We start from the raw sequence: 15,220 nt of genomic DNA, 5'->3' as shown, positions 1-15,220 counted from the left end.
GAATGCGTCTATCAATACATTTCCAAGCCTATAGTGATCCGACAACTGTAACATTGGGAAGTGCGATGTGTGCCTTAGCAAAGAGCAGCAGTAGTAGGCATCGTTACAGTATGCCCTATTCGCCAGTAACGAAGATTTGACGTTGATCCCGTGATCGGGTAGAGCGCCCTCTGGTAGCGCGGCGATGGCGTTTCCGCTGAGGCCAGGGTGCGCGAGACTTGGCAGCTGCGACCAGCGCCCCTGGTGCAGCGACGTCAGCGCATTGTTGTCGAGCGTCAGGTAGCGCAACCTGGCGCTGCGCGAGCGTGGCGCCACCTATCGCGTTGTTGTGCAGGTAGAGGCGGCGTTGGGTTGGCGGCGCGCCAAACATCTGAGCATCCCACAGCTTGCCCGTAGGCGATTCCGTTCAGGTGGAGCTCGCCTAGCTCCGGCAGCCCGTGAGAGGGCCCTGCTCGATCGTCACGATCTCGTTGTAGCCGAGGTCCAGCAGACGCAGCAACGCGCCGCCGCCGTACGTCGCCACGGTGACCGCGCCGATACGGTTGTCACGGAGACGGATCGTATGGAGGCTGGGGAGCTGGGAGACGAATCCCCCTTTGCCCTGCATGCGACGGACTGTACGATGACGAGCAGGCAGAGTTGTGGGTAGGCTGTGATTTCTGTGATGCATGGTGGCATAAGGAATGCTCTACAATACCATTCACGAATCACAGCATCATTTCCTCTTGCTGTTGTGGTTTGGCAACGCTGTGACACCAGTAACGAAGAAGCGATCGTCGAGGAGCTCGTCGCGTAACGCCGTGAGCTCGCTAAAAGGCGACACTGGAAATTTTCCTACTGGAAATCGACGTCGCTTCCACCGCGAGCACAGCTCACTGCAATGGACCTGCACGAGTTTGACGGAGACTTCCTGTGCGTTGGAAAGCGAACGGCTGCACATTTCCAGCATTTCCTCTTGCTGTTTGTGGCGTGTCCCAGCAGGATGCTGTTCAGTCCATGCTATACTGCAGGCAAGTTGGATGTTATTGCTGCCGTTTAAACTTCTCTGTGGCAAAAGATGTTCTCTACGATGTCGGTGTTGAAGGATGACGGTTGCAGCTGTGCATTAGGGAATCGGGTCGTTGTTATTTTAACGATTTCTTCGAACCCGATCAGTGCAGATTGCAGATCAAAATAGGTCTGATGAGAGAGATAATGCTGCTGTCGGTTTTTCTGGGGGACATCGCGATACCAGTTTTGAAACCAATTCAAAACATTCCTTAGGGTTTCAAGCCGTTCATCACTGGCAGAGGAAATCCGAGCATGACTGCGGAATACGTTTGATTATCGCAGCTGTTGTTCTCAATGAACGAAATGGTGCCATCTATGGTGGTGCCAAGGTTCATCACTTGTCTGTACTTCTGGAGACCAAGAAAAAGGTAAAGGAAATCTAATTAGTGCTCAGTTCCATTACTCAACTACTCATAAACATCAAAGGTATTTGGTTTCAGTGTTTTGATGCCTTTTATCACAGACGTACAGTTGGTTGGCGTGTCGCACCACTCACCTTTAGCCAGACTTAACATGTCTTCATTGAGCAACTTCGAATGCGAGGCTATTGCGCATTTTGGAGGCAGAGTCGCAGGAATATGTGCCCTTGTGTTTAGGCGATGGTGCTCTCTTTTGTGCTTTGCAGCAAAGTCCAGCTCAAAGGCTCTCTTAATATGTGGCCAGCTGATCACCTTGTTGTCTACTGTTAGACATCGTTTGCCAGTGATGGTCCCATAGATGTTATTTCGAGTTTCTTGATCAAGTGCTGTGGAAAATAACAAGTGATACCAAACATATCAATCACCATGTCACCGAAGTTTGTCTACGGTGGCTGCAACAAAGGCCTGCTACTAATATAAATCAATACTGCAACAATTGCCAGAATAGTGATAATTGCTTTCGCAAACTTGATCTGCTGGGGTGATAATGCAAAGCTTGGATGCTTTACCAGATGGATCCATCAGAAAACATTGTTCTGGGACCGGGTTCATAGTTGTGAATTCTGGGCTTGAAGCTTCATGAGTAGTGCGGGAAATGCATTTCAACAATGTCCTATTGATTGAGCGCTCATCAAAGCACATGTAGGTGACCTATATAAGCGAACCGAATATGTCATATAACTTCAACAACAAACCAGGAGCATAATATTCCCTCATAACAGTATATTGCTGACATTCTTTTATGTTTAAAATTTCAAACATTAACGGCAACATTTCGCCATTTAAAGGGAAATATGTTATTATTTTGAAATTACCTTGAAATTACTTTTTAGAAGCACACGCACTGCCTCCAAGGCATTCGTGTAGAGTGTCGCAGCTTCAGAACATCGTGTAGGGACAATGCGCGACTGGAAAACGGAAGGCCTGTTGTTCCAGGAACATTGAGCTGCCAGCTCGTTGCGTTGCAGCTCTGCGTATCACACGTACCGTTGCATGAATAATGATTGCAATTGTTAGTGTAGGGTATGGGTATTTGTTTCATTACCGAAGAATGTTATTCATTGATACAAATGTTAGTTACCTTTACGTAGCATTGAGTGTACTTTCCCAAACTGCCCTTCTTCCCACCACTCCGACGAAGTCCGCTTGACCATTTCTATAGTTCAGCTGCAGGGCTTCCTGGAATTTAATTAAACGATTGGTTTTCAGCTTGTTGTTAAAGCACATGATTGTACACCAGTTTGAGGTTATGGTATGCCGTGTCTGTGTCATGGTTTTGTTCAATAGTTTATGTACGAGAGTTATCTTTGATTTATCTTTGATAAATTTTTTAAATTTATTGATATTTAAAATTTGATAAATTTTTTGAGTTATTTTATTTTTAATGATTTAAAAAGGTTATTTTTACAAGTGGAATTAAAAGGGACCGACCTGAAACTATAATACAGCTTTTAGGCTATATATACACATCGAAACTACCAAGCTTACAACAGGTCACGCGCATGCACAACCAAATTCTACGGTACAACAGCGCGGGAACTAAGTTTATGGCACACAACCATTTATTACTTGTGATAAGCATCTGTTCTTCACACATTACCTGGACAGACATTCATCAAACATCAAACCGCCCCGTATATCCCACTGGCGTGAGTTTGGCTCGTTCTGCTTCTTTTGCCATCCAACCCATCACGTCTGCAGAGAAACCAGGAGTCTGGGAAAAAAAAAATAAAAAAAAAATATAGTTCTTGTAAAGGCCAAGCGTTTTTGGTGAGGGCATGGGCAAAAACATGTCTTCATACGCTTGTGGGCTTCTGCACCATAGCGCCAGACTCTTCTGAATGATGCTGGAAAAGAACAATAAGTTTTCTAAGAGCACGTACATGATAGGATATAATATGATTTTTTTTATATATATAGTATTTCAATTACATGATTGAGTGATCGGAGACCACATAAACTTTAACCTTGCACTTAGGTTATGATATATATATTATCAATAATTCTACTATTTCCCACGATGACCAGTTTTCCGCTTTGCCGCTGAGCACTTTCTTCAGGATTGGTGAGATATCCACTAATGTTGCCTTTTTCTGTTGCTGACAATGTCGGAGAAGGAAGATTCACAAAGGTCAAGAATATCTACTGATGTGTTCTCATGAAATATGCCCGGGTCACTGCCTGCTGCTGTGACGTATAACGTTTCTTGTCCAGGTAGCCTCGTTTGTGCAGTCTGTTAGCGGCTGCTCCTTTCTCTGACCTGATGCCGCTTGGCTATATAGTTTTCATGTGCTTGTAAGACGTTCCACATTCGTAGCACATTTACGGGACGTTACATATTTTTTTATTCGAATGGCATAGCCGTCTTGCACATTTCAGACTGTCAAATCTGTACGCTTTGAAGTCAGATGAGGTATCTTGTTGATGTTTGTTAGACCACCTTGAACTGCTAATGGCATTTCTTTAAGCCCAAACCCGTTTTTCACTACAACCATTGGGAACAGCTTCTCGCTCGATAACCCCTGTCATAGTTTTATTTTACGTAATGCAGCAGTAGGAAGTGGATGAGCCACCTTCGCAGAAGGAACTTCCACCTGTCGCACTGTGACACTTCTGTACCGCATACAACAAGACGACACTGGCTGTTTTCAGGGTATAGGCCAAAAACGATGATATACGAGGTTGATCCATTTAAACCTGTCTCAATGTCGTGGCCACTCGTGCAAGCATCGTATTTTGTGTTGCAATACCAGATATTTTTAACGCCTAAAAGGTTCTTGTTGGCTTCGTTACACTCAGAGCGTTTCAGTGTAGATCACACATTCATAAAAATGAACACATCTCCACTGCTTTGCTCGTTTTCTCTGCGACGAACACATGCGAAAGGTCGTGGACGAAGCACGGTCCAAAGATTCTCTAGGCCAGTGGTTCACAAATAGTTGCTTTGATATCGTACTATTAGATATACGGCACTGTGATGCAATAGCTCATTAATGCCACTTGGCTGTCATCTGCCAGTGAAGTTGTCAGCCTGAAATTACATGTAATGATTTGAAAGAATTATAATATTTATTAAAATGTATTAACTTTTTTTTTAGAACACTAAATACACAACTAAAAAAAAATATTTTTTTTTTTTTTTAACATAAAAACAAAAACAATAATACGAATTACCCCCAGCCTTCCACCATAGCTCCCCCCACCCCGCGAAACCGTAACGTTATTTTGTCACGTGCAAACATACGTCTCCACTGCCGCTGCTGTACATTGCATGAATTCATGCATCTATAGAAATTTCAAACTAAAGATACACCTATTGCAATAAATATTGAAGTAGAAGTAGAAATTAGATTTTAGATTTAATAGATAATAGATAGATTTAATATTTAATATTTAATATAATAATAATGATAATAATATAATAATAATATTTAAAATATTTAATAGATAAATAGATTTAAGTAGAAATTTCAACTTATCTAGCAATTTATTATAGCATGTACTGACAATTACATGGTAAATTACGACTGTGGCATACAGATGATGACTGTGGCAAAATGAGTTAGCTACGTTCCTGATTGCAAGAGTGGATGTAGCTCTATTCACATTACTGACAATATATACAATCAGGCAGGTACACAGTTGACACTAGGACAATTACTGCAGAATATTATGATTTCTATTGCACTTACAAGCGACGGTGCCCACAATCTTCCATAGCAATGGGCACATCCATTTTCGCCAGTATTAATCTGTTGCATATAATGGGGCACGATTTTAATACACATCTATAAAATCATATAATGCACGCCCACAATGAACATTAAACCCCGCCACTTCGCCAGCTAATAGACGAACCCCTCATCCCGCTAAGGATTACAGATTCGAACGAGCGTACAGCGAGACAGAGCGCGTCCGTCTACCATGACTCACCCTCGCGATGTCAACAAGCGGTAGTTCGCAGACCTGTCTGCGCATTAAAAAACTTGCTGCAGCCAATCAGCCAGCCGCCAACGGTTCAGCCAGCCGCGCCTTCCCCTGTAGCAAGGCTCTAAAAAAAAAAATTAAAAAACAAAAAAACAAAAAAATTTTAAAAAAAAAAAAAAAAAAAATAAAAAAAAAAAAAAAAAAAAAAAAAAAAAAAAAAAAAAAAAAAAAAAAAAAAAAAAAATCAAAAAAAAAAAACATGTATCATTATAGGCAAGCTATATTTGAGAATTTCTGTGATTTAAGCGCGCATTCTGGCGGGGCCGCATTGTCAAAATTGGCGGGGTGTATATGGTTAAGCCAATGGTCCGCGATTCCAACGATAGTTGGACAAAGTGGCTGTCACCTGCAGGAACACGGGAAGTTGTAACTGATTTAAAAACGGTGAGTTGTGGAAAACTGCGGCGGCGACTGCCGGCGGTTCGACACCATGTTTGTTTATATATATAGTCAATGGCGCCGCGTCGTGTGCTGTACGTGCGGCGCTTGATCTTGCTGCCAGTGATAGAAATGGCCATATTTAACTGTAAAAGCCACAACGTTTACAATTCGCGTCCGAAATGTTATGTTTGCGGATTGTTATTTAACGCGCGTATCAAAACTACTAACATGCATTAAAAACGGAAAAATTCGCGGAAAAGGTTGTAAAACTGCTATGTAAGGTTATACTTGGCCGGGTTGGCCTTTGGGTACTGCCGTACACAATAATAACATGGCAGAACCATATTGAGAAAAATGCCATATGAGAGAAAATTGGGTAAAAATATTCACATGAAATTACATTTTATCTTGTGACTTTTAAGATGGAAAAATACCCGTTTGTTTATGTCAGTACTACTGCCAGAACCCGTTAGTCTGCGGGGAAAGGGAAGAAGGAACAGTTTGCCCTTACCTACTTAATAACCCAGCCTAATGGGCGGAAGCCCATGCAAACCAAGCGACAACAAACCAAACTTAGCTAGCCTCAAGCTAGGCCCCGCAACCGACGTCGTTTGCGTTCCGGCACCTCGGCGAAGGGGCCCCATGGCGGTGGGCGACCGTGGTCGTTATGTGTACGGTGACAGCTTCGGTCAGACTATACGTGACATCTGTGGTGCAAACCCATCGAGATGCTGTAGTGGGCCTTCGGGTCGCTGTATTCAACCCCCCAATATTGGATGTATGCCTGAGGCGCGTATAGTAGGTTCCATCAAAGACTCCCCCCGTGTATCCGGAATAAATGGGTCAAAATCCCCCCAGGCAGGTACTCATCGTAGTCGTCCTGCCTGCTTCGCCATCCACCAGGCTCGCTTCAATTTGCATCCCTGGTTGGCGGGAGTGGGATCGCCCCCTTAAAAAAATTTAAAACCCCGTCAGACTTTGGCGCGCTTTGGGCAAGTTCGCGAAAGCTGCCACTGCGTGACAGATGATGCTGGCTCCACAATTAATCTTGCCGTATAAAAAACAGCCAACTATTGTGAATATACTGTTGCCAGGGTCAGGCGTTTTATATTAATGGCCTTCCCCGCACCGACCGAAACACACTCGGAGGTACTTTTCTGGACGGCCACCCCTTCCTGGTCCATTTTATGCAGCTCCAACAGTGGCGACATCGGCGGGTAGTCGGTGGTCCGCCGGTGACGCATCTCGTTGTAGCAGCGAGCTTGCGTCGTCTCTCTCCTCCTTCCGTCCGGGTGACGGCGCAGCCACGAGTCTGGTTGCTACTGTGGGAGTATTCGGAGGGATCTCCCAAACAAGTCCTCCCACCCCTGCCATTCCTCGTGGTCTGCTAGCGGAGCGTAGGCGTGCGGCTCCCCTTGTGCCTCCTCTAGCTCCCTCCACTCGTCAGCTGTCTCCTCCCTCTCTCTCCGGATCTTCTCCTCCCCAGTTGCTGAGGTAGCTTGATGAGGCCTCCTCCTCTGCTTCCTCTTCGATTTCCTGTGCTGCGGCGTTGTCGGCCTGCAGCTGCAAGCTCTCGGCGACCTCCGCCGCGTACAGGTGGCTATCTGTCATGGCGTCGGCAGTGCTGTCGGGCTCTGCCAGGTCGGTGAGGAGGCCGTACAGCGCTTCCCATGTCGTTGTGTTGTCCCTGGGCGCCATGGTGTTGTTGTTGTTGTTGTTGTTGTTGTTGTTGTTGTTGTCGCGTTGATTCTGAATACTCAGAACGTGGTTAACTGAACACGTAGGTTTGTGTGTTTGTTGTTTATGCCGGCTTGCGATCTGTGGCGTCGTTAAACTGTCCCTCGGGCAGGCGTCGTGCAAACGCGTTACTATCGTCTATTGTATCGCACAGTGAGTGATTTACAGTATCGTCTGGCGTAGTGGGTGCCGGGAAGCAGGTGGGAATGGCCGGCGAAGGAGACGGGGCTGGTTTCGTGGCAGACCTGTGACGGTAGGTGGGGGTAGGGGTGGAGGGGGGGGGGTATTTGTAGCGTAGGTGGGGGTGGCGGGCTTGTCTGGGAGTGAGCGTAATGGTATGTCTCATCATCTCGGTTGCCCGCGTTTATGGTGTTGGCGGTCACGCTGGAACTAGCCGCCCTGTGTACCCTGCCTGTTCTGAAGTCACTGACGGATTAGGCTGAAACCGCCTTGCCAATAAACCCTTCTTATACGCGATCGAAAGTAGAAAACTAGCGCGATTCCCGCCCATAATCTATTGATCTTATGCCACCATGCATCACAGAAATCACAGCCTACCCACAACTCTGCCTGCTCGTCATCGTACAGTCCGTCGCATGCAGGGCAAAGGTAAGCTTCTGTGTCTTCATCCATCCTCACTTCCCCAATGTCTGAGTGCGGCAGACTTTCGATGAGCTGACTCGTAGATGGCCCCTCAAATGATGATGGTTGATGTTGAGATGCTGTGCCTTGCAGTGGAAGCGACGTCGATTTCCCGTAGGAATTGAACTGGGCTGGGTCGGCAAATGTACTGCTTGCAATTACATGGTCGGCAAGGTTGTCATTTATTTTTTGCTTTTGTCTAGCTGTCAATTTTAGATTGTATGCTTTTACGATGAGCATCAACTCCATGACAGTGTAGTTGTCACGGAAAAAGTTCCTGTTGATCTTGACTGCATCTGTCAGCATAAGGTGCGACTTAAGGCGGTTTCTTGAAGTGTCCTTAGCAATGTCAGCAATGGAAATCTTGCCCCTGAGTGAAGCTGTCTTACTCTTCCTGGTGACAACTTTTTTTCTGTGTGCAGCAGTTTTCTTGACCTGATGTTTGTGAAGCAGCTCTTTCCTGAACTCATTGTTTAAAATTCGCATGTATCGATGCAGCAACTCCTTGAAGACTTCTTCAGGTTTGCAGCAGACTAAGCGAACAATAGAGTTTAGGTGACTGCCGACTTCCAACGCTGTGTCAGCATCTTCGGTCTCCACAACATCGTAGCTGGCATGTGGGCTGATGATAGCTTTAAGCCACAGCTCGTACAACGTGGCATTCCTTTCCAGTTGCGTTGTGGTGTCACTTAGTACTGCTGCACCCAGTGTTGCGAACCTATGCTGAGTGAGAAGCTGCACACATTCCTTTTCAATGGCCAGGAAGAAGTTGAAAGCAGCATCAGTGATATGGGTAAGGAAGTGCCGTGCATCCTGTCTTTGTTTAGTTGCCATGAGTGTACCGACTTGTGCAGACTCAGTAGATAAAGTGTGGTACTGTGCAGTGAGTGCCTCTATTAAACTGAGTTTTGTCTCTATTTCAGAACTTAGCTGTTTGCTGGTGTACATATGGGTTTGATACATTGATTTTAATTTCGTTCTCAATTTGGCCACACATCTCCCACCACAGTAACGAACTTTACCCTGTGAGGTGATACTGACATGGGCCGAGCAGTGTCGTTCAACATCTCCTGTTCCCCTCAGAACTGCCATCTCTTCCAACATCTCCAGCTCGATGCCTGTCAGCATATCATGCCTAGCCTGCCAATGAAACGGTTTCAGCTCTTCAATACTCAACAGGTTCTGCCACCTTGCTAGTTCGGGCTTGCTTGTAAATAGTGCATGCCATTGCCTTTGAAAGTTGGTGATATCCTTTGGTTGCATGAGTTTCTGAATGGTTTTTCTAAATTCTGTATAATGAGCATGCATAAAAGTAAGTGTATTTTCAAATTTTCCAGCACTTCCTAACCAAGCAAATATATCCTTTATGTCCTTTTCAGTGCTAGATTCTTGGAGCTGTACTAATAATAAATATATATACTAATATTTTTACGGAACTGCGCGAGCGTGCGCAACGAGAAATGGCGGTTACAAGTTGATAAACAATCTTCGTCGCTGAGTAATATCGCAAGTACAATATTTAAGCGATAGTTTGCTGTTTAATTTTAGTGTTTATAGTAACTTAAGACATTTGTCCGGCAGAGAATGTGTTTTATTTTGGAGTGGTGGAAGAAGGGCAGTTTGGGAAAGTACACTCAATGCTACGTAAAGGTAACTAACATTTGTATCAATGAATAACATTCTTCGATAATGAAAAAAACCATACCTACACTAACAATTGCAATCATTATGTCATGCAGGTACGTGTGATACAGAGCTGGCAACGCACGAGCTGCAGCTCATGTTTCTTGGAACAACAGGCTTCCGTTTTCCATTCGCGCATTTCCCTACACGATGTTCTGAAGCTGCCACACTCTACACGATTGCTTGGGAGGCAGTGCGGTGGCTTCTAAAAAGTAATTTCAAGGTCATTTCAAAATAATAACATATTTCACTTAAATGGCTAAATGTTGCTGTTAATATTTTAAATTATAAATATGAATGTCAGCAATAGACTGTTATGAGGGAATATTATGCTCCTGGTTTGTTGTTGAAGTTATATGACATATTCGGTTTGCTTATATAGGTCATCTACATGTGCTTTGATGGAGCTCAGATCAATAGAACATTTGTCGAAATGCATTTCCACACAGCTGATGAAGCTGTCAAGGCTAGATTTACTATGAACCCGGTCTCCACAGAACCAATGGTTTTCTTGATGGATCCATCTGTAAGCATCCAAGTTTGCATATCACCCCAGCAGATCAAGTTCTGCGAAGCAATTATCATATTCTGCAATTGTTGCAGTATTATTTATTATTAGTACAGGTCTTTCGATTTGCAGCCACGTAGACCAAACTTCGGTGACATGGTGATTGATAGTTTGGTATCACTTCTTATTTTCCACAGCACTTGATCAAGAAACTGCGAAACAACATCTATGGGACCATCACTGGCAAACGATGTCTAATAGTAGACAACAAGGTGATCAGCTGGCACCATATTAGAGATGCCTTTGAGTGGGACTTTGCTGCAAACAGCAAAAGAGAGCACCATCACTTAACACAAGGTCACATGTTCCTCGACTCTGCATCCAAAATGCGCAATAGCCTCGCATTGGAAGTGCTCAATGAAGACATGTTAAGTCTGCTAAAGGTGAGTGTGCGACACGCCAACCAACTGTACGTCTGTGACAAAAGGCATCAAAACACCGAAACCAAATACCTTTGATGTGTATAAGTAGTTGAGTAATAGAACTGAGCACTAATTTTCTTTACCTTTTTCTTGTTCTCCAGAAGTACAGACAGGTGATGAACCTTGGCACCACCATAGATGGCACCATTTTGTTCATTAAGAACACCGCTGCAATAATCAGCGTATTCCGTAGTCATGCTCAGATTTCCTCTGCCAGTGATGAACGGCTTGAAACCCTAAAGAATGTTTTGCATTGGTTTCAAAACTGGTACCGCAATGTCCCCCACAAAAACCGACAGCAGCATTATCTCTCTCATCAGACCTATTTTGATCTGCAATCTGCACTGATCAGGTTCGAAGAAATCGTTAAAATAACACAGGGCTCGACATTAGGCATTGTCCGATTGGTTTGGCATACCAGACTTGGGTCCGGACAAGTTGATTCTGAATACCGGTTGTCCGATCGGGCAAGTAGACAAAAATGTAGAAAACAAAATCAAAACGAAAACACACGCCAAAATATGCTGAAAACCCATGCCAAATGACAAAATTCAAACCTCACCGTAGCTACGAGTGTTGTCTAATATGAAGTGATTGTAAACTAGACAGTTTTGCGCATGCGCGTCAGGATTTTCCCTGCCGATATATATAGACAGTTTTGCGCCTGCGCGTCAGGATTTTCACCTTGAACACATAACCTTCGGTCTATCGGACCTTCGGTCTATCGGACCTTCGGTCTATAGGGCCTTCGGTCTATCGGACCTTCGGTCTATAGGGCCTTCGGTCTATCGGACCTTCGGTCTATAGGGCCTTCGGTCTATCGGACCTTCGGTCTATCGGACCTTCGATCTATCGGACCTTCGGTCTATAGGGCTGTAACCTCCTCTAATTGATCAGTATTAATAGTAATACCAGACAGTCCAGTCAGATAACTTGTCATTTTATTTTTTTATTATTCCAATTTTATCTTTTCTGCCTGGATGGCAACTTACAAATTCTGAAATTACATCGTGATCATCTACCTTGTCTAACATGTCACGGTGCACATGCATGACCATTGCATTGTTGAGTCTTAACTGGGTCGTGCTGGGTCGGGGGGGGGGCGCTCCATATATATTGCATGGTAGGTATGTGCCGCGGGAGAGACCTCCATTTTCAACCATAACCCTAAACTTCCGTTCCAGTGCATCGCATTTTTAAGAATATCTCGTTCCAGACCATTAAGTTTAGTTACCATGCAGATCTTACATTTTTGTCGTTCCGGAAACCCTAGTTTTTAATATTTCCGTTCCAGTGCATCGTACTTCAGAATACGTTGAAGGCGGGACGTCAAGGCATGCATGCAACGTGTGTGTGTTGTGTGTGTGTGTGTGTGTGCGTGCGTGCGTGCGTGCGTGTGTGCGTGCGTGTGCGTGCGTTCATCTCTCTCCGGGTCATGTTTTTTCTCCTCTACATAATACAACAATAATTATTATTGGTTCAAGTGCTACAGCATAGTTTTTAAAGCAAATCACTGTTCCCCCCACAGTTCCGGAGACCCCCTCTTTTAAACGTGTCCAGTGTTATAGCATTGAATTTCAACGAAATCCTAGTTCCGGAGACCCCCATTTTCAGATTTGAGTTAGTTACAGAGCCCCCCCCCCATTTTTGACTTTGAACTGGCACATACCTACCATAATGTGGGGTGAGTGCCTCCCCCCCCCGCCCCCGGGGTTTCATCTCCTTGGTATATGTTGCTCCTTGGTTCCCTGCAGAATTTTCTTTTTCAAAATAGTGCCACGGCAGTGCCGTGCTGCCGTGGCGGCCACTACGGCCCTGTCCTTCTTTTACACCTCTTGACCTTAGACCTTTGACCCCCAGCTTCGACATCCCAACTCGTTTTCGGATTACCCCCCACGTCCCGAATATCGTGACCGTACGTCGAGCGGTTAAGATTTGTGCCCAACTGTTGACGGACGGACGCTCGCTCAGACGGACAGACGGACGGACAGACGGACGGACGATCATGCGATTCTACAAGCTGCATCTGACTTAGCTCTAGTACTATAGCCCGCGGATCGCTGCCGCAGGGCTATAGCACATTCTGCCATAGATGTAATCTAAGCAAATGGTCCAACTGATGTGACCAAAAATTTATCCCCAAAACGTAAAATGATCAGGCTTTTTAACACTTATCTATCAACATGGACATCTCACCTATCTTTTTGAACACTTCCACAACTTTACACCAGGTATTTATGCTGTTATTCCTCAAAGTCTTAGCACAGTGCCACTACTGGTGTTTTGTTTTCAAATGCGGTTGCTCTGCTTATGTGTGCACGCGTGACTCTTCAGTGCTAAGACTTTGAGGAATAACAGCATAAATACCTGGTGTAAAGTTGTGGAAGTGTTCAAAAAGATAGGTGAGATGGCCATGTTGATAGATAAGTGTTAAAAAGCCCGATCATTTTACGTTTTGGGGATAAATTTTTGGTCACATCAGTTAGACCATTTGCTTAGATTACATCTATGGCAGAATGTGCTATAGCCCTGCGGCAGCGATCCGCGGGCTAGGCCTATAGTACCAGAGCTACATATCTGACTATGTCCGATGAGCTAAAAACGCATTCGAAATGGCCATGTTACGGTCTATAGCCCTGCGGCAACTGTACGCGGGCTATAGTTACTAGAGCTAGTCCATACATAGCTTTAGCACATGGCTCGCGTACAGTTGCCGCAGGGCGGCGGCAACTGTACGCGTAATAATATAACGCGGGCTATAGACTAGACTAGTACTAGAGCTAGTCCATTCATAGCTCCGAGAAACGGTATTGCTAGGGTTAGAACTCCGTATAGACACTCCGTCGCACAGCCTGGTCGGGCTAGTCCATTCATTGCTACGTACAACGGTACATGTCCAAATAACAACTAATAGGCCCTACGTACCTGTACTTGTGAATGGCATCTTTCTTTGCTTCTTTCTACTAATATCATATGGTAATGGTAATATGGTAATATCATATGCTAATGTTCCTACCGAATGAACTATGGACGTTCTAAATTCAGCTACTCGCGTTCTCTTAGCAACGTCCCGCGCTTTCGCTAGACTGGTACCCGGTCCCACCCCACCTTTCGGCTTAGTTACTCAAGAACATCGAGTAATCGAGGTGGGAGCGAGTACCAGACTACGCTTCCGCCAGCCGTCGATCGAAGCGCCATCCCGTTATTGTGGTAGCAAATGCCGCACATAGGGCCCTATATATTTATTATTATTTATATTTATATTTATTAGGCATTATTAGCTCTTGATCATATCAGGACTAAGTGTATAATAATCATTGAAATATATATAGGTACTAAAGTATACTATATATTTCACTATCTCTATATTTCTATGATAATCTATCTAAATAAAATAGATCTATTAATTATTATACACTTTTGATAATATTAATATATATAGGATTATATAATATATATGTATATATATAACAGGGCCGTAGTGGCCTCCCAAAAAGTGCCACTGCAGAAATATGTAGCTGATGCTGGAGGGGGTGGGGCTGGGGGTACTCCCCCAGAAATGTAGAGCTTGGAAACGGCATTTCCTGCATTTTCAGGCTATGTTGAAAGCAACCAATTCTGATCATTTTACAAGGTCAATTTGTAAATTTCAAAGAGGAATGTAGCTAAAAGTATCTAAAATATATATTATAAGTATGATAACTAATAAAACATTATTTACAAAATTGTTTATACTATCAGTACATAATTATGAAAAATAAGCCTATTTTCAATCTGCATTTATCCTACTTTCACTATACATCTGTATGTTTTGAAGTTTGAATTTGAATAGGCACATTGTCATATTAAATACACATTCCAAATCTTAGAGCCTCTAAGATTTGGAATGTGTATTTAATATGACAATGTGCCTATTCAAATTCAGTTAGAGCACTGATATAACGGGGGCCGCCCTATAGACCGAAGGTCCGATAGACCGAAGGTCCGATAGACCGAATATTGAAAAGGGACCTATAAGACCGAAGGTCCGATAGACGAATATTGAAAAGGACCTATAGACCGAAGGTCCGATAGGACGGCGAAAGGTCCGATAGACCGAAGGTCCGATAGACCGAATATTGAAAAGTGTATGGGTGCATGTGTGTGTGTGTGTGCGCGCGCGCGCGCGTGTGTGTGTGCGTGTGTACGTGTGTGTGTTTGTGCGTGTGTGTGTATGCGTGCGTGCGTCTGCATGTTGTGGTGTGTTGGTGCATGCGTGCGTGAGCTGTGTGTGTGTATATGTGTGCATACGTCTGTGGGTGCGTGTGTGCATGTATTGTGTGTGTGCGTGT

The 15,220-nt window shown here is 44.4% G+C and overlaps 2 protein-coding genes across 2 annotated transcripts; one reads left to right on the top strand and one right to left on the bottom strand.

Moving 5' to 3' along the window:
- Positions 1 to 107: 107 nt before the first annotated feature.
- LOC106815492 (insulin-like growth factor-binding protein complex acid labile subunit) lies at positions 108 to 607 on the bottom strand (the record flags this gene model as incomplete). The annotated part of the gene is made up of 2 exons (XM_014819957.1): positions 464 to 607; positions 108 to 315 (listed from the first exon to the last, which is right to left on the bottom strand). Coding segments are annotated over exons 1-2 (352 nt in total), but the record flags the coding sequence as incomplete, so codon positions are not given.
- A 9,211-nt stretch (positions 608 to 9,818) lies between these two features.
- Positions 9,819 to 11,039, top strand: LOC106815498 (the record flags this gene model as incomplete). Its single annotated transcript, XM_014819961.1, is given in 5 exon segments — positions 9,819 to 9,866; positions 9,956 to 10,122; positions 10,282 to 10,425; positions 10,605 to 10,850; positions 10,991 to 11,039. Coding segments are annotated over 5 exon segments (654 nt in total), but the record flags the coding sequence as incomplete, so codon positions are not given.
- Between the last annotated feature and the right edge of the window lie 4,181 nt (positions 11,040 to 15,220).

Source organism: Priapulus caudatus, unplaced genomic scaffold (assembly GCF_000485595.1).
Source record: "Priapulus caudatus unplaced genomic scaffold, Priapulus_caudatus-5.0.1 Scaffold1128, whole genome shotgun sequence".
In the NCBI taxonomy this organism is placed as follows: Eukaryota; Metazoa; Priapulida; class Priapulimorpha; order Priapulimorphida; family Priapulidae; genus Priapulus; species Priapulus caudatus.
This window is presented reverse-complemented; position numbering and strand designations above follow the sequence as displayed.